At 41.9% G+C, this 20,958-nt stretch overlaps 1 protein-coding gene across 1 annotated transcript in view; it reads left to right on the top strand.

The window, feature by feature from the left end:
* The window catches only part of LOC128468196 (tudor domain-containing protein 1-like), a 33,574-nt gene extending 16,774 nt beyond the window's left edge, over positions 1 to 16,800 (top strand). The window contains exons 8-21 of the mRNA XM_053449889.1: positions 2,334 to 2,477; positions 2,727 to 2,898; positions 3,008 to 3,097; positions 3,652 to 3,837; positions 4,523 to 4,630; positions 5,435 to 5,605; positions 5,700 to 5,903; positions 11,056 to 11,217; positions 11,600 to 11,719; positions 11,870 to 11,986; positions 14,559 to 14,726; positions 15,178 to 15,399; positions 15,638 to 15,685; positions 16,418 to 16,800. Coding sequence (XP_053305864.1) covers positions 2,334 to 2,477; positions 2,727 to 2,898; positions 3,008 to 3,097; positions 3,652 to 3,837; positions 4,523 to 4,630; positions 5,435 to 5,605; positions 5,700 to 5,903; positions 11,056 to 11,217; positions 11,600 to 11,719; positions 11,870 to 11,986; positions 14,559 to 14,726; positions 15,178 to 15,399; positions 15,638 to 15,685; positions 16,418 to 16,467 — 1,962 coding nt within the window. The 3' untranslated portion in view covers positions 16,468 to 16,800. The remainder of the gene's footprint in view (positions 1 to 2,333; positions 2,478 to 2,726; positions 2,899 to 3,007; positions 3,098 to 3,651; positions 3,838 to 4,522; positions 4,631 to 5,434; positions 5,606 to 5,699; positions 5,904 to 11,055; positions 11,218 to 11,599; positions 11,720 to 11,869; positions 11,987 to 14,558; positions 14,727 to 15,177; positions 15,400 to 15,637; positions 15,686 to 16,417) is intronic.
* The last annotated feature ends 4,158 nt before the right edge of the window (positions 16,801 to 20,958 follow it).

Here is a 20,958-nt window from a genome sequence, read left to right as displayed (position 1 = left end):
CATGGACAAGGCTGAAGATCACCTGGAGATGCTGATTGATTTAGAACAGGGCTGTCATTTGTCGAATCGTCAAGAGCTTCAAGGAGAGAGGTTCAGTTGTTGTGAAGAATGCTCAGGGCGCTCAAGAAAGTCCAGCAAGCGCAAGGACCGTCTCCTAAAGCTGATTCAGCTTCAGGATCGGGGCACCACCCGTGGAGAGCTTTCTCAGGAATGGCAGAAGGCAGATGTGAGTGCGTCTGCATGCTACCATCAGTCCTGTTTCATCCCAACAGTAAAGCATCCCGAGACCATTCATGTGTGGGGTTGCTTCTCAGCCAAGAGAGTGAGCCCACTCACAATTTTGCCTAAGAACACAGCCATGAATAAAGAATGGTACTTACACAGCCTTCAAAAGAAACTTCTCCCAACCTTCCAAGAACAGTTTGGCGACGAACAATGCCTTTTCCAGCTTGGAGCACCTTACCGTAAGTCAAAAGTCATAACTAAGTGGCTCGGGGAACAAATCATCGAAATTGTGGGTCCATGGCCAGGAAACTCCCCAGACCTTAAACCCATTGAGAATTTGGGGTCAATCCTCAAGAGGTGGGTGGACACACAAAAACCCACAAGTTCTAACAAACTCCAAGCATTGATTATGCAAGAATGGTCTACCATCAGTCAGAATGTGGCCCAGAAGTTGACAGTGTGTTGGAGACCCGTACTCAGACTGAGTAGATCCGCCGTGGAGATCTTCCTTGCCACTGAAAGCTTAATTGCTCAAGGGATTAACCCTTCATATTCCCCCAAGCACTGGCTGAGACTTAATGTAGGGGTAAAACAGAACTCTCTTTATTGAGGACTGCACACACACACATATATATATATATTCAGCAAACATGATACGATTAAAGGTATAATCCCCTCAACCACCAGACAGCCTGGCGCCACCATACATTTCTACGGCCAGCAATGCCCACCCAACAAAGAGTCACTATTTCCGGGTGATCCCGAGGGAGCGGTGCCAATGGAGAGCTCAGGGTCTAAAGATGTTACGATCCAAAAAGCAACGTGATCAGGGAACGGTCCGCACGGTACCCAGGCCAGAGTTCCATAGCCACGGCTGGGTAAACTCCGGTCCTAGAAATTGATAATAAAACTAGGGTTCCCAACGGGCGCCCTCGCTGTAACCACGCCGAGCGTGTTGTGTTGCCCACCACGTGCTTAATGTACCCTCAAAAGAGCGACACTGTTCCAGTTGTTGGGGGGCATCGCCGCGGTTCCTAGCCGCCGCACAGTTCCATGAATTTGCGGTTAGGTCCCGGGCAGGCGCCAAGCAGGGGCAAGGTGGGATCCGACCAACACTAGGGGTGTACAGGGTCCGTGAGCCTTTGATCCTTGGGCAAACCACAGGGATGGGGCCAAAATAACGTAAGGGATAAAGAGATGGGCTGTCACAGACCGCATGCCAGGACGGATTGCAGAGGTTTTAAAAAAGGTCAACACTGCAAATATTGACTCTGCATAAACAATGTAATTGTCAATAAAAGCCTTTGACCCTTATGAAATGCTTGTAATTATACCTCAGTATGCCATAGTAAAATCTGACAAAAATATCTAAGAACACTGAAGCAGCAAAACTTTTGGCCACCACTGTGCTTCTCGCTATACCTGAAATTGGTTTTGTTGCTTATGATCACCATCAGAGGGCCTCCATGTTATCTCTGAAATCTCCAGATACACTTAGAATAATAACTAAACCTATTTACTCGCGGTGCCCAACACCTGGTTGGCGTCAGTCAATTAACTCTTTCCTAATTTAAGAAAGGCCTCATACTTGTTGTCAAGTGGAGTCTCACACAAAGACCATCTTACCTGTGGCAGAGAAGAGGGAGATATCTGTAAATCTCCAGAATATCCCAAACTCCACTTGCTAGAAGCTGACCTTTGGACCGATGCAGCCTGGCGGTGCTGTTTTTAATAGCTAAAAAACCATAAGTGCTTAATTTTTTTTATTTTATTTACTGGGTAAAATTGCCTGCTAAAATTTGGAACGTTTTCTACAACCCTAGGGAAGGCCAGTAAATGTGTCTGTGGTCAGTACCTGGCTAAATATTGATGACCACTGTGCTTGGATCAGAGGTCTCATCACACCCATTGTCCTTGGTGCTTTTCAGGTACACATGAATTACCCTGGGATCTCCACACTTAAATGTCTAAATCCACAGTTATTTGTTTCTAAGTAACTTCTCTGATCCCGTAAACCCTTTTTATATTGATCGTAGTTCTGTACAGTGAATCCAGGATATCTCTGTGTTTCACGAAGCCTCTGTCTCCCCTCGTTGTTTCTATTACAGCGGTGGTACAGGGTGCTGGTGCAGAACGTTGATGCCGCCACGAGAAAAGCGCATGTCCTGTACATCGACTTCGGGAATCAGGAGGCGCTGACGCTCGACAACTTGCAAAAAATGCATCAAGACCTGGAGCTGCTTTCACCGCTCGTAAGTCCGGCTTCCAGAAGCCTTCTGTTCTGGGGCTTATCTCCTAAAGAGTGAATGGAAAGATCCATTTTACCGGTGGCCCGGCACTAGGTTTTTGTAATTATTCCATACTACGTGTCATTTTAATGTGTAGTGAACGTGTAATTATGGAAATACAGGGAAGGACCATGATGAGCTGGAGAAGCTGCTTACATATCATTTGTATACTGCTACTTACCATGCAAACAGAAATACTGTGATTTTCCCCAGGCGATGAAGTGTTTCTTGGTCTCCGTCACTCCCCCTCCGGGCGGGTGGTCCCCAGTATGCATCGCAGAATCCCGGAAACTGATGGATCAGCAGAAAGTTTCCGTTGGCATTGTTGAGGTGCTGCGTGAAGAGGTGCCCTGTTACGCCGTGGATGTATGTGTGCAAGCCTCAGGTGTGTAGGCTGGAAACGGATTCTGTTTCCTACGTGGAGCTTTGTCTCTTGGCGTTCTTATTCTCTCAGATTGGTGCCTCTCTGAGTGATACGTTTACTGTGTGCGCAGGGATACACGTGGCCAAACTACTTCTGGAGAAAGGATTTGCTTCCGCTCATGACGGAGGACGTATCTTAAAAGAAAAGAACTCTGAGATTGGTAAGAGGGACGTTTCTATGCCATGTTGTCTTTGCATTTTCCTCTTGACATTCTAAATGCGTTTCTTGGTACCTTTCTGTAAATATGAACCCCTTAATGACGAAGCCCGTACATGTACGGGCTCAAAATGCATACAAACTGAACCTTTGAGTGGCAGAGGTCAGGCCAAATCTCCCTCGCCCCTGGAGATCGAGGCATTTTCAACATCCTTTTATTTAACCCCTTATTGACAATTGCCGGTTCTGGCACGTCACGCACTAACATCCGGTTAGTGACAATTGACATGCCAGGGCCGTCATGGCTTTAAACCCAAACGGTGTCGAGGGATTCAGCAACTCTGAGATCGGCATTGGGGGGGCCGTGTCTGGTCCCTCCCCAGGGTGTCAACGTCGGACAGACGCCCCTTTTAAATCCAGATTTATTTCATGTATATGTAGCGTTACACGTGAATGATTTATGGAGATCTTGCAACGCCGTCATTGGTCGTTACCTGGCTGTTTGTGTCATCGGGTGTTAAGGGGTTAACCTTTTTAGCTTTGTTTTTTTTTTGACAGGTCCTTTACCAGTAATGGCCATTGACAAGGCAGCAAGAAAAGAGGAGCTGTCTGATGCTCCCGAATCTCTGCCACGGATCCACGTCTTAAGCGGGACTGCGGTTTCTGTAGGTGACATTTTCAGTGCTGTCATCACAGAAATTAAACACCCCGAGGAATTTTATTGCCAGCAACTACAGAACGCAGGTATGTTTTTCCCATTATGAGCCGTGTTTAAACATATATATATATATATATATATATATATATATATATATATATATATATATATATATACCGTATTTGCTCGTTTATAAGACGAGATTCTTTTCAGAGCAAATGCTCTGAAAAATAACCATCATTTTATTTTCGAGGTCGCCTTCTAATCGGACCTCAAATAGAGGTCTGACTAAAAGACTAAGATCCAGATCCCCCGCAGCGCTGCAGGGACCTTGATCCTCCTCTCCAGAGGCGCACAGACATCCTAAGCTACTGCCGGCACTTCAATGGTGGAGCGCCGGCATCACATGTATGATCGGGTATAAGGCATATCTGGTGGACAGAGTGGCATATAAGGGGGTACAAGGCATATCTGGGGGGCAGTTGTGCATAACTGGGGGGCAGATTGGCAAATAAAAGGAAATAAAAACCAAAAAGCATTTTTCTCATTCATAGTTTTTATTAAATATGAAAAAAATTGTTTGCATGTGAATAAATATTTACTAGTAAAACTTTTTGGTTATATGATAGTCTTATACTCAGGCTCTTTCTTTATTTCCTAAATTGGGGGGGGGGTCGTCTTATAATCGAGCAAAACCGGTAACTATAAATATGTTTATATAGTAGCATTTTCTGTTCGTTCTCTAATTTGACCTAAACTTGATGCGTTTAGAGGAACTTTCCAAGCTGATGGAGTCGATGAGTAAACATTTTGCCGCAGTGCCGCACGTTCCCAGCTTCACGCCTGCTGTTGGCCAGGTCTGCAGCGCCCAGTGTGCAGGTAAATAAACCTTTTGATGGTTTGTCGTTCCCGCAGCCTCACATGGCGGACAGTATCCTGTAGTACAGCGAGATAAAATGGAACCTAATATTTTCACACCATCCTATGGGTATCCCCCCCAAAAAGAAAAAAAAATCAGCACAAGTAGGACTAAAGCCAATGTAAAAAATATATTAAATTGCCCTGATTTGGAAACTACCCTATAGGCCAATGATTTTCAGCAATTTTTTCCGTTATTGAGCAAATATTACAGGTTGCACATCACTTTTAAAACGTTTTAACTGATCTCTCAAAGCCCCATGATATAAAAGATACGTCGTCAAGAACCATTTTTTTTCTTGACATATCCCCTACGTCACCAGTCGCGAAGGGTTAAAAAAAAAACTAGAAGAGCCACGGGCTCCGTCATGCAATAATCTGTGAATTCCTTGAGGTTTATATCCTCAGGAATTTGGAATATCGGGACATTTATTCATTATTCAGGTGTTTTTACGTGTTAGGTTATTGCCTGAAAGACCAGGTTTTTTAGTCATTTATTGTATGTGTCGGAGAGGAGGGTGCAAAAGTAACAAACATGGGGTGATGGGTCTGCTAGGAGACAGGTGTACCCGAGCAAGACATCTCTGAGGTTCTGCGTGCTTATTGGAGGACAGGCAAAGTACGAGGGACGTTAAAAAAAGTTTCCGCACTTTTTATATTTTCCTTGGAAACGGTGAAGGTGGAAGGAGTAGTGGCGACTTTTTGAACGTCCCTCATATTTCATGTTTGGGAGGACGTTGATCACTTATTCGTTTGATTTTGCAGAGGACAGGTGCTGGTATCGAGCTAAAATCCTGGAGAAGAGGTCACAGGAGGCTTTACTGGTCGAGTACATTGATTTTGGAAACGTGGAAGTGTTGCCCCTATCGAGCCTACGACCCATTCAGAGCAATATGTTGAAATTGCCGTCACAAGCCATAAAGTGCAGCTTGGCAGGTTGGGACTCTTTCTTACACTACGCACGGCCATGTTGGTAAAGGAACGTTGTAGTAATCATTTTTTTTGTAAATCCGGCTCATTATGTGTGCAGGTGTAAAGCCGCGATTTAAGAGATGGACTGGAGAAACGTATGCTGCGACAGCGTCTTTGGTGGCCAACGACGTTGTGACAGTTGTAGTGGTCGGGCAGACGAAAACATCTTTCGTAGTGGAAGTGGCTGACAGGCACCCGACTGGCAGGGCACGCAAAACAGAGACCAGCCACGCTACACCTAGCGGCAAAGGGCAAAGTTGCGGTAAGTTACCTGCAGGGCGGTACGCCAACGAAGTGTTAATGTACAAACTATGTACAAAGCTGCAGCTTTGTACAAACTATGTACAAAGCTGCAGCTTTGTTAAACAATCAAACAAGAGGGAAAATTCTGTTAAATTTTGGTAAACAGTTCCCTTATTACTTTATACAAATAAATGTTCCCCCTCGAAGAATCTCAGGTACTGCAAGTATTGCCTAGTGTTGTGTACGTGGTTAATCAGAGGCCTTTTATTGGTACTTTAACCCCTTGATGACAATTGACGGTCCGGGCACGTCATGCACAAACATGCAGTTGGTGACAATTGACATGCCAGGACCGTCATGGCTTTAAACTGATTCAGGAAGCGATCTACATCACAGATCGACATTAGGGGCCGTATCTGGCCCCTCCCCGTTTTAAGTGTTTAGGTGTCACTGAAATGCCTCGATAGCGAGGCATTCAGCGACACCAAACACCCACCCGAGGACTCGCTCTGGAGAGCAGTCATAAACGCCACGGCAAGGTTTTGCTACTTGCAAGAGTGGCGGGGCGTTCTTAAAAAATAAATAAATAAAATAAAGAAGTTGAAAAAGTTTCCAAGAGGGTCTCTCCAGACACTACTGAGAACGCCCCTTGCAGTACTGCATCCAACCATGCATGTCAATGGAGGCCTGCTTTCTAATCACAATGTGATTAGTATATCGAAAAAGGGGCGCATGGACATGTGGAGAAAAATACCAATACAATAGTGTAGCAAGTTCAAAAATATATCTGTGTAGTGAATATATATTGCACTCACAAGAGTAACTGGTAATAGAGGCTCATCAGATAGCGACTGTTCTTTATAAATCCTGTAATGTAGATAAAAAACCGCCAATGGTGCAGTATTGTAGAAAATTATATTTAATAAGAAAAAACTGGATAAACTCACAAGTAAGTTGGCACAACAGGAATGTTATGCTAAAAGTGCAATGTAGAAACAAGCATCCAGCAAAATAAGAAGTATCCGTATGGAAAAGATCTCTTAACTCGTTTCACCAAACTCGTTGGCTTCTTCAGGAGCAGAATACAGATATTATACAAATAAAACAAAGTAAAATAAAGCTGCAGTCTATAAATCCTCGTCCGTTTGTCCCATTTTTGAAGGTTCCCGGTGGTGTTCCAGCCCAATCACGTCCTCACGCTACTTCCATCATCCCGGCGTGGTCGCACATTGACGTAATTGCGTCGCTATACGTATTTCGCCGCTCCCTCACGGCTCGACTTGAATCTTTGTTCCTCCACAACTTATTTAATAAAGATGATTCAAAAAAAAAAACGAAGGAGTGCTTCCTCTATCTTTCACCTTTTCTTTAAAGGATTCCGGACGTCTCGGGCATAGGTGTTTAAACTGACACCCCGGGTAAAGACAAAGACAGTAAATAAACATATTTAAAACGAAACAATGTATGTGTGTTTAATGACCAATGTATTCGAACCAAGAAAAAGGTAAGTAGAAGTATAAATGTAAACCAATAAAGAATGAAACAAAATGAAGATTAAAAATAGAAACAGACAAAGGGGAATATCAAAAAGGAATTCATTAAACGGTGATTAGGACAATAATATATATAATAATAATAATAATATAATCCATATTAATCAATGGAAGATCTAGATACATTTTTGGTACATATCAATAAAAACGATTATAATTTAAAATTTACTTCGAATATAAATAAAAAACAAATTGATTTTTTGGACCTCACTTTAATTGGTGTAACGGATGAAAAAATAGATACTAAAACTTTCTTCAAACCAACCGATGGAAACGGCTTCATCGACTTTTCTAGCCGTCACCATTCGCAATGGCTTAAAAACATTCCGAAAGGACAATTAGCGAGGATTCGCAGAAATTGTACACAAGACAAAGATTTTATTTCACAACATTTAATTAAGAAATTCGAAGAAATAAATTTTCCAAAAAAATTACTAACAGACAGTTTCACACAAGTTAAAAATATAAAGAGAGGTGACTTGTTATTAAATAAAGAAAAATCACAAGAGAATATGGAGTTTAATTTTGCTTTTTTTACCCAATACAATGATAGAGCGGCACAAATTAAGAGAGCCATCAAAAAATGTTGGCCTACATTGCAGGGAGATAACATTCTACAAAACCACTTACCGGAGGAACCAAGAATTATATATAAAAAATTGAATAATTTGAAAAATATTGTAGCACCTAGTGCTCTTCCGAGAGTTCAAATGGAAGAACATTTTTTTAGCACAAAAACCTCCAGGTTTCCACCAATGTGGGGTATGTAAATTCTGCAAGACATGTAATTTGCAAGATAAAAAGACGACCACATTTAAATGCACAATTACAAAAAAAGAATACGAAATCCGACACTTTATACATTGTAAAACAAAAAACGTTATTTATCTTTTAGAATGTAAGTGCGGTATTCAATATATAGGCCGCACATCAAGAGAATTAAAAATAAGGGGTCTGGAACATTTGGGGGGAATAAGAAATAAAAATCTCAAACATAGTGTCCCCAAACACTGTGTCAATTGTGATAAATTCTCCCTCCCTGATTTTAAGATGGTGGGGATAGATATGGTATCTCCCCATTGGAGAGGTGGAGATATTAAAGAAATGTTAAGTAAAAGAGAGACTGAATGGATATACAAATTCCAAACATACAAAAAGGAAGGTTTAAACGTTGAATTGGACATATTAACATTCATTTAAATATATATATATTTTTTTCCTTTATTATCAACTTTTTTACATATATATTCTTCACATATTATATATTTATATATTTTTTAATACTCATTTTTACATACTGTATTACATATATTTTTAACTTATTTATTTATATTTTTATATTGACTCAATTATATTTATACATTTAATATATTTTTTTATATATTTATATACCGTATTGGCTCGGATATAGGCCGCCCCCGTATATAGGCCGCACCCTAAAAGTTTGGTGCTTTTTTAAAGAAAAAGTTTTATCTTTAAAAAAGCACCAAAAAAACATGCTGCCACTCTGCCCCCCCCGAGATATGCTGCCACTGTCCTCCCTCCCCGAGATACGCTACCACTTTCCTCCCTCCCCGAGATATGCTACCACTGTCCTCCTCTGCTCCCCCCCGGACTTACCGGAGCAGACGCCCGGTAGTCTTGCGAGGCCGGCGGGGGACATCTACGCAATACAACTTCCGGTGTTGTATACGCGTATTGCGTAGATGTCCCCCGCCGGCCCCGCAAGACACCCGGGAGTCTGCTCCAGTAAGTCCGGGGGGGGGGTGGGGGCAGAGGTAAAACGCATCGTGCGGAGGTCCCCCCCCGTGGGAAGTGCTGGCAGGGGAGGCTGTCTGAGCGTATCGGGGAGTAGGATGCAGGTCCCCTGCACCGCTGCGGGGGATCTGTATCCTAACCCCGCTGCCTGCCCGGTGCCCGGGACTGCATGTCCCGGGCGTCGGGCGCTAGACCCCGAATATAGGCCGCACCCCCACTTTAAAGACTTAAAGTGGGGGAAAAAAGTGCGGCCTATATTCGAGCCAATACGGTATATATTTTTATATACATTTTATTATATATATTTTATTATTTAATTTTATATATTTATATATATTTTTTAATTTCATCTATTTATATATATCTATTACATATTTAATTACACATATACACATATATTTTATTATTCATTCACATACATATACTTACTATTCTATACAATTAATATGGATTATATTATTATTATTATATATATATTATTGTCCTAATCACCGTTTAATGAATTCCTTTTTGATATTCCCCTTTGTCTGTTTCTATTTTTAATCTTCATTTTGTTTCATTCTTTATTAGTTTACATTTATACTTCTATTTACCTTTTTCTTGGTTCGAATACATTGGTCATTAAACACACATACATTGTTTCGTTTAAATATGTTTATTTACTGTCTTTGTCTTTACCCGGGGTGTCCGTTTAAACACCTATGCCCGAGACGTCCGGAATCCTTTAAAGAAAAGGTGAAAGATAGAGGAAGCACTCCTCCGTTTTTTTATTTTTTATTTTTTTTTTGAATCATCTTTATTAAATAAGTTGTGGAGGAACAAAGATTCAAGTCGAGCCGTGAGGGAGCGGCGAAATACGTATAACGACGCGATTACGTTGATGTGCGACCACGCCGGGATGATGGAAGTAGCGTGATCGCGTCAATGCGTGATAACGCGATGACGTAATCGCTCGAGGACGTGATTGGGCTGGAACACCACCGGGAACCTTCAAAAATGGGACAAACGGACGAGGATTTATAGACTGCAGCTTTATTTTACTTTGTTTTATTTGTATAATATCTGTATTCTGCTCCTGAAGAAGCCAACGAGTTTGGTGAAACGCGTTGAGAGATCTTTTCCATACGGATACTTCTTATTTTGCTGGATGCTTGTTTCTACATTGCGCTTTTAGCATAACATTCCTGTTGTGCCAACTTACTTGTGAGTTTATCCAGTTTTTTCTTATTAAATATATTTTCTACAATACTGCACCATTGGCGGTTTTTTATCTACATTACAGGATTTATAAAGAACAGTCGCTATCTGATGAGCCTCTATTACCAGTTACTCTTGTGAGTGCAATATATATTCACTACACAGATATATTTTTGAACTTGCTACACTATTGTATTGTTATATTTCTCCACATGTCCATGCGCCCCTTTTTCGATATACTGTTGTGATACACCTGTGAGGAGTGTTGTTTTGGGAGCTGCAGAACCTGTGAGGAGTATATATATATCATTTTCACTTCAGACACGTGAGGGTGTTCTTCATTTTTCGTATTATTATCACAATGTGATTAGTAAAATAAATAAAAAAAAAAAAGAAGAACAAAAAAATAAAAATGGTGACGTAAAAATAATTTCAGCATCAGGGGAACCTTCCAGTTCCAAAAATGTAAAAAAAAAATAATTTTTATTAATAATAAATAAAAAAAAGTGTGTGTGTGTGTATGTATATGTATATATATATATATATGTATATATATATATGTATGTATATAATATATATATATATATATATATATATAAACCTTTTCTTTTACTATGTATGTTTTAGTAGACTTGCTTTCTTAATAAAGTGTATTTGTTAAAGGGGTGAAAGCGACAGGAGAAAAGTGGGGGAATAAAGCCCCGCAGATCTTGGTTGTGGGGACAAAGCTACAGGCAAAAGCTGTTAGTACGAGCGAGGATGGCTACTCTGTCGAAAGCGAGAGCTCCAGGCTGGCTACTCTGTCGAAGCGAGAGCTCCAGGCTGGTCAGCGACAAACTTATTGCCCAGCGTGAGGCTCGTTCCGACGATAACAGGGGAAACATATCAGCAGGGAGTATCGGCCAACCGGCAGTCCAGATACCGTGCAAGACTAGCTCCTCTGCCAAAGCTGTCGCACCGGAAACTAATAACAATGCGAGAAGTCCGCAGGTTATGGTCAGAGACCCATCGGGTAGTAGAGAATCTTCAAAGGATCGAGTGTCTGGTAGAAGTCATTCACTTAGCGATGACTCCCTGAGTAAGTTAAACAAAGCTGTACTTTGTCAGAAGAAATGCCCATGGTCCTAGGCCATCACTTGTACACGGTCCATTGCCATTGGCTTGCAATTTGCCAGACTATATTCTTTTTATGTTTGTTTTACTTTAGAATCTTGCATCCCTTGCCAGTGGAAATCTGTAGAAGTGCCACTTAATGAGCCCATAGAATCGCGCGTGCTGAGCGTGATCAGTCCCGACCTGTTCTACGCCTTTCCAAAAGAAAACAGAGGTGAGGGGACTGCACCTGCTTCACCGTTCAGCCTCAAATCACCGTTGCAATAATGGTTAAAAATTGGTTTTGGTTATTGAATATTTCCTAATGGGCAGCCATGGATGGTGAATGTGGAAAACTCCTAATGTAAAGTGTTTCCCTCTTTAGTTGACATACAGAAGTTGACGCAGGTGATGGTGGGTATTGCCGTGTATTGCAAAGCGGAGAAGACAAAGTTGAGCTACAGACCGTCAGTGGGGGATATGTGCTGTGCCAAATATACAGGTTAGTAGAGAATCTACCATGCAGCGTATGCGTTTTACTTAGACTCTTACAGACCGGGTAAAGTAATTCATAATGTGATTTTGGATAAGTTAGGGATACACAGTTCCCTCTTCTGTGGATGGCAGAACGATACACGGCTATGCGTTTCGTGGTCAGACTGGTGACACGGTTCCATGTTTTCTATCCAGTCAGTTTTAATGACCTTGTGCCTCATTCGGTGCTGTCATGTTACTAAAAAGCCGTACTTTATCATTTAATTCAAACCGTGCTTAACCGCTTTAGTCCCCTATAGACGTACATGTACGTCCTAAAAAAATGTATTGCGTAAAGCCCCTTACGACGTACAGGTACGTCTGGACTTTCTTGCAGCGGCAGGGACCCATCCCTACACGTGAGATCAAGCGAGTCTATGGAGTCTTGCGTGGAGAGTACACTGTGATTGGTGCAGGTAGGAGAGTGAGAAATCGTGTTTCTCACTCTTATCATAAGCTGAAAAATTAAACAAAAAAAAAAACAATTTTGTCCGGCTTTCTCTGCCGTAACACATATCCTGGGCAAAATAATCTAAGCAACGCAGGGGTGTTGGTGAAGAAAAGCGCAGGAAATAATTTCTGCGGCCACGTTTGATTGGTGGCCATATAGCTGCATGAAGAATGCCAAAATACCCCTGATACGATAGTCTGGGTTGTGAAATATATACTTTTGTGGGTATTTTTTGTTTATTTGTTTAAAACTAGAGTTGAAATCCCATCATACCTAATGTAAAAATGTACACCTTATAGTCTGTTCCCTATAAGTGCTGGGATCGTATGGACATTCTATGTAAATTAGGTATTTCTGAAATCAGGACACCTGAATCGATACATTTTGAGGGGATTTTCCATCACTTTACCTAATTTTGTGAGGATTCAGATGGGAAAATATATATTTTTCTATTTTTGGCTAGTTTTTACAAAATGTCTAATCCTACATTTTCAGCTAATTATCTAACTTTGGTATCAAAAGACAGCTCTATCTCTCCTTTAAAAAACAGTATATCGTTTACATGGGTTCACAGGAAAGGAGAATAATCGCTGAACTGACATAGTGCAAAATAGCAAAATCGCTCCGGGGCTTGAGGCACCAAAACCCCCTGGGATTGAAGGGGTTAAGGAGCACATTTTAAAATTTAAAGCGGCGATGGCGTTTTGTTAATTGGGTCCCCACACAAGTGCGGGGGCCTGCCATGACATCCCCCTCCTGCCTGATTGCTCCATAAGAGCGACACTGCAGCGTTAACCCCTTCAGTGCGACATTTTAGGGGTTAATAACCATTTTGTACGGGGCTCTGCTGCTGTGGTCTAGGCAGACCAGCAAAAACGAGCCCCCATAAGCGTTTGGTTCACTCCTATAGGAGTATTCCTGTACTCGGGGGGGGGGGGTGTTCTCAATACAAATCACAAGTTGTTTCAATAATTTCATTTACCCAAGAAAAACAAATACTGAAATACTGCGTTTGGATAAAATGGGTTTGTTAAAAAATGAAAAAAAAAAAATAAAATTATGCAATGTTTAGGACAGACTGGCACTAAAATGGTTAAATCAAGTGTTATAATGCCCCAAGTCAAATACTTTGGGATGTCATCTTTCAAAAATGTATTGTTTAGAAACAGTGATGCGTGTCATTCATATTTAACCCTGTAAGTGCCAGAATAAATGAAAATACCAGGCATTTGAAGTGTTTCCGAAAACCGGACAAATACTCAAATACACTTTTGGAGGTTTTTTCCAATTGCACTGGTTATTATAGGTGAAACTGAAAATATTTCCTTTTATTCCCTAATTTTCCCCACGTTTTTAGATATTTTTCATACTAAATGATGGTCTATATATATATAATTATTATTTTAAAAGAATGCACTACTTGTGCTGAAAAAAACCAATATATGATTTTTGTGGGGGGGGGCGCTAAATGAGAGAACTTACAGTTTAGCGCAAACATGGTAAAAAAAAAACAAAAAAAACCCTGTCCTGAAGGGGTTAATGGAACAAGAACCCAAACACAATATTTCTCAAACTAGGTTTTAATACCTAAAAATTTTTAAATATTAATTCACATATAGTCTATTTTTTCATATTTAATAAAAACTATGATTGAGAAAAGCCTGACCCCCCAGATATGCCACTGTGCCCCTTGTTATGCCTTATACCTCCCCAGATATGCCTTATACCCCCTGGGCAGTAGCGGAGAATGTCTGCGCGCATCGCACAGGTGCCCGCCGGCTGCCAGAGAGGAGGATCCGGGTCCCCTGCAGCGCTGAGGGGGATCTTGGTGTTACAGTCTGACCTCTGAGGTCGGATTATAAAACGAGAGGGGTATTTTTGAGAGCATTTGCTGTGAAAAAACCCTTATCTTATATTTTATGAAATTGATTCAACTAATCAAAATTGGTTGTTGCAGCCATAGTCCTCAAGTGTTAAAAAGGCCGGATGGGGTTAAAGAGAACTAGTTGAGGAAACCCATATAGCCTAGAAACGTTTGATCCCCAGAATGTTTGAGGTTCCCCAAATGTTCTCTGTACTGTTTCACCAGATGATGGCTACTGGTACCGAGCGATCGTGTTGGACACCTCTTTGTCTACTGCTAAAGTTGCTTATGCGGACTATGGGAACACCGAGGATCTGCCCTTCTCGTCCCTTCTCCCCATTACCGAGAATTTCCTGGACCCCCCTGTACCGATTGTAAAATGTGCTCTGGCAGGTAAGTGATTTTATTACGCTATCATTTTGTATTTCTTTAATAACTTGATCAGATCTTGTGACTATGGGTTTTAATATTTTTTGGGTGAGATTTTACTCCTTGTTTTATAATACTTATAATACCCCCCCCCCAAATGTCTATAATGTAATAAATAAGAAAACTCCAGAGATTAACCCCATATTAACAACATTTTAATCTCTTGAGAGATTCCAGTGCGATCGGGCATTCCATGAGTAACGGTGTACTGGCGCTTAACGGAGCGCTGTGACACACGGGCTGATCGCTGTCCTGTCTGATCTCTGATCAGGCTGTACCGGTACTTCCTAATGTGCTTCTTGCCACAAGTTGTAAGGACTTACAGATACATGCTAAGGAGACGGAAGGAGTTACGGTCTAAAACCGGCTTTGTAGCATGATGAGAGGCCTGCTTAACATATGACTTTGTTTGCAGGGTTAACACCGCTCTCAGAGGAGTGGTCACCGGCAGCTACCCAACTGCTAAGATTGCTAGTTCAGGAGCAGAACATCATCTTCACTGCACTGTCCGTGAACGCGGGAATCTATTCTGTGTCTGTGGAAAAGCGTCAGGACACCGGCGTGGTAAATGTGGCTGAAAAGCTTGTCGGTGACGGCTTGGCCCGCGACTCGCGCTCTACAGGAGGTCACTGTAAAGGTATTAGCTCAAAGCTTTCATGAAGTTATATTTAAAAAGGAAAAAAAACCATAAAAAATAGAGGTTTGTAATTTAAGAGGAGCTGGAGGCCAAACATACAGTATTTACAACCAAGGTATAATTTGTGTTGCAACTGAAAACATTTCCTTTTGCAAAGTATAGAGATGGGGGTAATTGTCGGGTAATCTTGTGTAGGGTTTTCATATTTCGTGTGTTTTTTTTCTTTGTTTAATTCAAGGTAAAGATGGATGCTGTTGTTGTTCACAAGACCTGCTCAAGAGGGTGAGTGTGTGCCGAGTGTATTTTACGCGTCCCTTACTGTCCCCAGATACTTAAGCCGTATAAATGATTAAATAACACTTAAGGTGCTTTAAGATGGAAAATACAATTTTTTTTAGTATCTGGTCATTCTGTGCTAAAAGGATTATGGTTGAGAACAAAAGAAAGGTTTTGGGGATTTGGAAGCTAAAATATATCTATTGATTTGAACAAACAAAAACCCCTTAACAACCACTGACGGGCCAGGCATGTCATGCACATACGGTCAGTTAAGGACCAACGACGTGCCTCAATAGCAAGGCATTCAGTGACACCGAACACCCACTCTGGAGAGCTGTCACTGCAAGAGATTTTGCCACTCGCAAGATGGCGGCATCCTTTCAAAAAACTAAACAAGTTTCCAAGAGGGTCTCTCCAGACCCTCCTGGGAACTCTGACTCCCCTTGCAGGTTGACAACAGGTACTTCGTTCAACCATGCAAGTCAATGGAGCCCAGCTTTCTAATCTCAATGTGCTTGGCCTGTCACTCAGATGGTGATAAAAACCTCAAAACCAAAACATTTGGTGCCCGGAGACGTCTATACCGTGCCTGGAAACTGAATGTTTGTTTCCCTGAATGCTTCAAAGAAAAGAGAAAGCCCCCTTATACAGACAATCATAGGTGTATATGCTGCTTTTTGGGGGGCATTATCACGGAACTAATTGCTGTGTCCTTCTGTCTTCGTCTTCTTATAGGTAGAAAAGTTGGAGGAAACACTTCGCCTTTTACTTAATGTGGAACACGTTTAATGATCACAGGGTGACGATCTGTTTCCTAAAGCTCCAGAGATCCCGGGGGTTCACCAGGAGCGAGTTGCCGGAGTCCTTGTAGTAGTTCTAGACTGCAGCGGACTGCATCCGAAATCAGAGTTCTAGTGATGTCAAGCGGGGGTGGGAGATGAAGAGAATCTCTCTGAGCAGAATGTTATGATTGTATTCACAGTTCAGTAATGTCAGGATAGGAGTAATATACTCCGAGGTGGTGTGTAAATCCTCATATTTATTTGCAGCGAGTTTAGAAATGTTTAGTGTTTTAATTAACCAATCTGAGGACTTTCTGTTTAAAAAAAAAAAAAAAAAAAGTTGAGTCAATGCGATTTCTTTTTGTTTCCTTGATTGGCTTTGTGTGAATTATGAGCAACACCTAAAGATGTAGGCTGTTGAAATTGACGCTACACACTCACACACACAAATTGTTTGGTTTATTTGCTTCCCCTATAGCAGGGGTGTCCAACCTGTGGCCCTCCTGCTGCAGGACTACATCTCCCATAATGCTCTTTCAGCTAACAGGCTGGCTGAGGAGTATGGGAGATGTAATCCTGCAGCAGCGGGAGGGCCGCTGGTTGGACACCCCTCCCCTATAGTCCTTTGCCCAGGGTAATCCACAGTAAAGTTGTGGCTTTGGTCCCGTTGGCCACCTCGTATTGGCAGTGGCAGAACTACCGGGGTCGCAACTGCGACCGGGCCCTGGAGTTCTGCCAGTCAGGGGGACCCAAGGGGTGCCGAGCGGTTGCTGAAAACGACCGCTCGGCAACTCTTTGGCCCCCCTGACTGACAGAAATCCAGGATGCCTCTGCTCCCAGCCGCTGCTGCCTCCGTCGCCGCCGCATGCCTCAGCGCTGCCCAGATGACGTCATATGCCGGCGCTCAGGAGTGAAACAAACGCCTCACGCTCCCAACACAGGAGTTGAAGGTAAGTGACCTACAAAGGGGGGGTTTAGGGAGGGAGTGGGTAGATCGGGAGAAGGGGGGGTAGGGAGGGAGAGGGTAGATCGTGAGAAGTGGGGGTAGGGAGGGAGAGGTTAGATCGTGAGAAAGGGGGGGAGGGAGAGGGTAGATTGTGAGAAGGGGGGTTAGGGAGGGAGAGGGGAGATTGTGGGAAGGGGGGTAGGGAGGGAGAGGGGAGATTGTGAGAAAGGGATAGATGGGTTGGGGGTGGGGGGGCCCTTAACAGATTCTCGCACCGGGGCCCTGAGGTTTCTAGTTACGCCCCTGCGTACTGGCAAATGCGCAGGAGGTTATTGCTAGGGTCTAAGCAAGGGTACCTTTAAAGCACAGTAGGTAGGTTTTCTCTCCGCTGCTGTACTTGTAAGAAACTTTAAGATTCCGCTAATTGGAGAAAAAGAAGTATGTGAACCCTGGCTGGATTTCGATGAAGACGCTGTCTATATTGTTTCAGAAATAGCTTTGGCTTCTCTTGAAGGAGCAGCTTCAAGCTTTTAGGTTCCGTTCCGCTTGCCCTCTGAAATTCATTCATTGCTGCTACATCGATATCGGCTCTTTGCTCCAGGCTTGCAAAGAGCAGAGAAGATCTTGGTGAACAGATTGGGTCGGTGTGCTGATGGACGTCCACTGGATATACGTATAAAACAAGGTGTATTCGTAACCATAGCGTTTGGTACCACTGGATCTATGGAAGGATACTTAAAACCTTAAATCAGTCCTTGGGCCAAGGATCTAAGAGGTCTCTAATGAAGTCAGTAAGGTTTCATGTTGAACGAGACTAATAGAAAGAAGAAGAATGTCGGCTTCGCTTTACCATGACTAACAATTCCCAAATGTTATATGGTGGGTGTCATGAAACTGGGAAATCAATTGAGGTCACAGCTTTCACGTGGCCACCACACTAAATATTGAAGCTGTGCTTTCCTTCAGTGCGTCTGGAGCTGCTGGAAGCGATCGTGAGCTTCTCCCAGGACCTCTGCGCTCCTGCAGACGGATCACAGGTACTGCGGTCAGCGATGGAGCCCTGTACATACAATTAAAAAAAACAATGTAAAACACCTTGTACCCCTCCTGCTAGAAGTATACTTAAAAAAAACAAACAAAAAAAAAAGTAAACAAAAATATAAAAAAATGTGTAGAATGTTAGGGAGCATTTTAATCGCTTGTACATAATTGCCATTTAGGCAAAACAAAAACTGGAGAAATGTTAAAACCCCCATTGTCACAAAGGGGTTAACATGGAACAAGGACAAATAACTAAAAATGTCACTACACACAGAAACACTATACACTGATGAGCCGTAACATGACCACGGACGACGGTCACGTGAGGGGAATGACACTGATAGTCTTGTTATCGTGGCACATGTCAGGGATAAGTTAGGCACCAAGCGAACATCTCATCCTCGAAGTTGATGCGTTAGAAGCAGGAAGTGTAAGGATCTCAGCGACTTTGACAAAGCCCAGATTGTGATGGCGAGATGACTGGGTCAGCGCATCTCCAAAACCGCAGCTCTTGTGGGCTAAGCCCAGTCTGCAGTGGTCAGTAGAGGTCCAAGGAAAGAAGAGCGGTGAACCGGCGACAGTAATGGGCAGCCAAGGCTCAAAGAACGTGGAGGGCCAAGGCTGGCCGATGTGAGTAAACCTAACGGATGAGCTATTGTAGCTCAAATTCCTGAAAAAGATAATACTGGTTCTGACACCACAGGACTCCTTTGGAGGTCTAGTGGCGTCCATGCATCGACGGGTCAGGGCTGTTCTGGCGGCAAAAGGGAGACCTACACAATATTAGGCAGGTGGTCGTAATGTTATGGCTGATTGGTGTAACTTCTTTCACATCATGGTTACCAAAGCACACGTCTTGTTTTGGAATACCCAGATTACCTTCAGCATGGCGTATACTGTTTCGGATAAAGGAAGGAGACCCTAAAACCGAAAACTGTTTTTATTTCAACTTCCTCATCAGTAATTATTGGTGGGACAATGTAAATGAGGTTATATATATATATACATACATATACATATATACATATGTATACATACATATATATATATATATATATATACATACATACATATATATATATATATATATACACATATTTCTGAATATACCCCAAGTACTGTTTGGTTGCATTCCATGATAAAATATATCCAATAGGCTTGGAAAAATAAAACTTATTTTTTTTATTTTATACACCGCACAATACAAGTGACTAAATACTCAGCACCTTGCCTATTTTTACACATTTTTATATCCGGTATACTACAAAATGGGTAAAATCCCAGTAAAACTTACTCTGTGAAAATTCTGCTACATGTCAGAAACTCAATGTAACGCTACAATGATACAACTCTAAAAATATACAAAAAACAAACATTTTTAATTAATTTGGCAAATATTGGCAAACCTCTTTTCTCACAAAGACAGTTTCCCCTTTCAAAAAAAGTAGTATGAATGGGTATGAGGAAAGTTGACAAAAGCATTTGGCATGACATATTCTCGGTTTTGAGAATAAATCCCGATATTTCCAGGCATCCATGGAAAGTGTGCGCTGTAGTTAGGCCTATGGCTTGATGGGAAGTACCGGTATTCATTTTCACTGGGAAGCCTGGATAGCTGAAAGAAGAAGTTTTAAGAGTTTCAGTTTGTCCAAGACTACATTTCCTGGCCAACTTTAATACTTGCAAGAGATGTAAATACGCTCTGTAAATGCTATTTTAATAAAATAGTAAAGAAATTATAAAAATTTTATTTAAAAGCATAAGCAGAAACTGATCATTTTTGATTTACAGTAAATTTATTGTTAGGATTTCTTGCAGTTGCCGGTGGTCTGGCTATTCTTGCTACAGCCAATCATTGGCAGTAAAGCATTCCCACTAGGGCTGCAACAACTAATCGCTAATAATCGATATTAAAAATCATTGCCAACGAATTTCATTATCGATTAGTTGAATCTTTTTTTATCGATTATAAAATGAGGGTTTTTTTCAGAGCAAATGCTCCCTAAAATATATATATATATATATAGTATAATCCAATAATCATCATTCAACGTAACTTACAGCAGTTACTACTTCCCAGGCCCTCCCTGAAGTCACTCTGATGGTTGGCCCCGCCCCCTTTTCTCCCAGGCCCTCCCTGTCACATGGCTCAGACATCTAACCGAGTATTAAAATAATATTAGGGGCGGTGATGGTTAATGGGGTGTTTAGGGTTAATTTAGGGGCAGTTACGGTTAATATGGTGTTAAGGATTAATTGAGTCTGTGCTGTGAACGAGTCTATGAATCTATGAGGGCACTATGGCATATCTGGGGGGTATAAGGCATATGTGGGGAGGACAGAGTGGCATATCAGGGGGTATAAGGCATATGTTGGGAGGGAGGAGTGGCATATCTAGGAGGCAGTGTGGCAAGCCTGGGCTCAAATGTGCATAACTCGGGGGCCTGGTTGGGAAATAAAAACAAGAAATGCATTTTTATCAGTTTTTTTATTCTGCAGTTTCTTTTTAAC

This window comes from Spea bombifrons, chromosome 11 (genome assembly GCF_027358695.1).
Source record: "Spea bombifrons isolate aSpeBom1 chromosome 11, aSpeBom1.2.pri, whole genome shotgun sequence".
Taxonomy (NCBI): Eukaryota; Metazoa; Chordata; class Amphibia; order Anura; family Pelobatidae; genus Spea; species Spea bombifrons.
The sequence above is the reverse complement of the archived record's forward strand: the minus strand, read 5'-3'. Positions and strand labels throughout refer to the sequence as shown.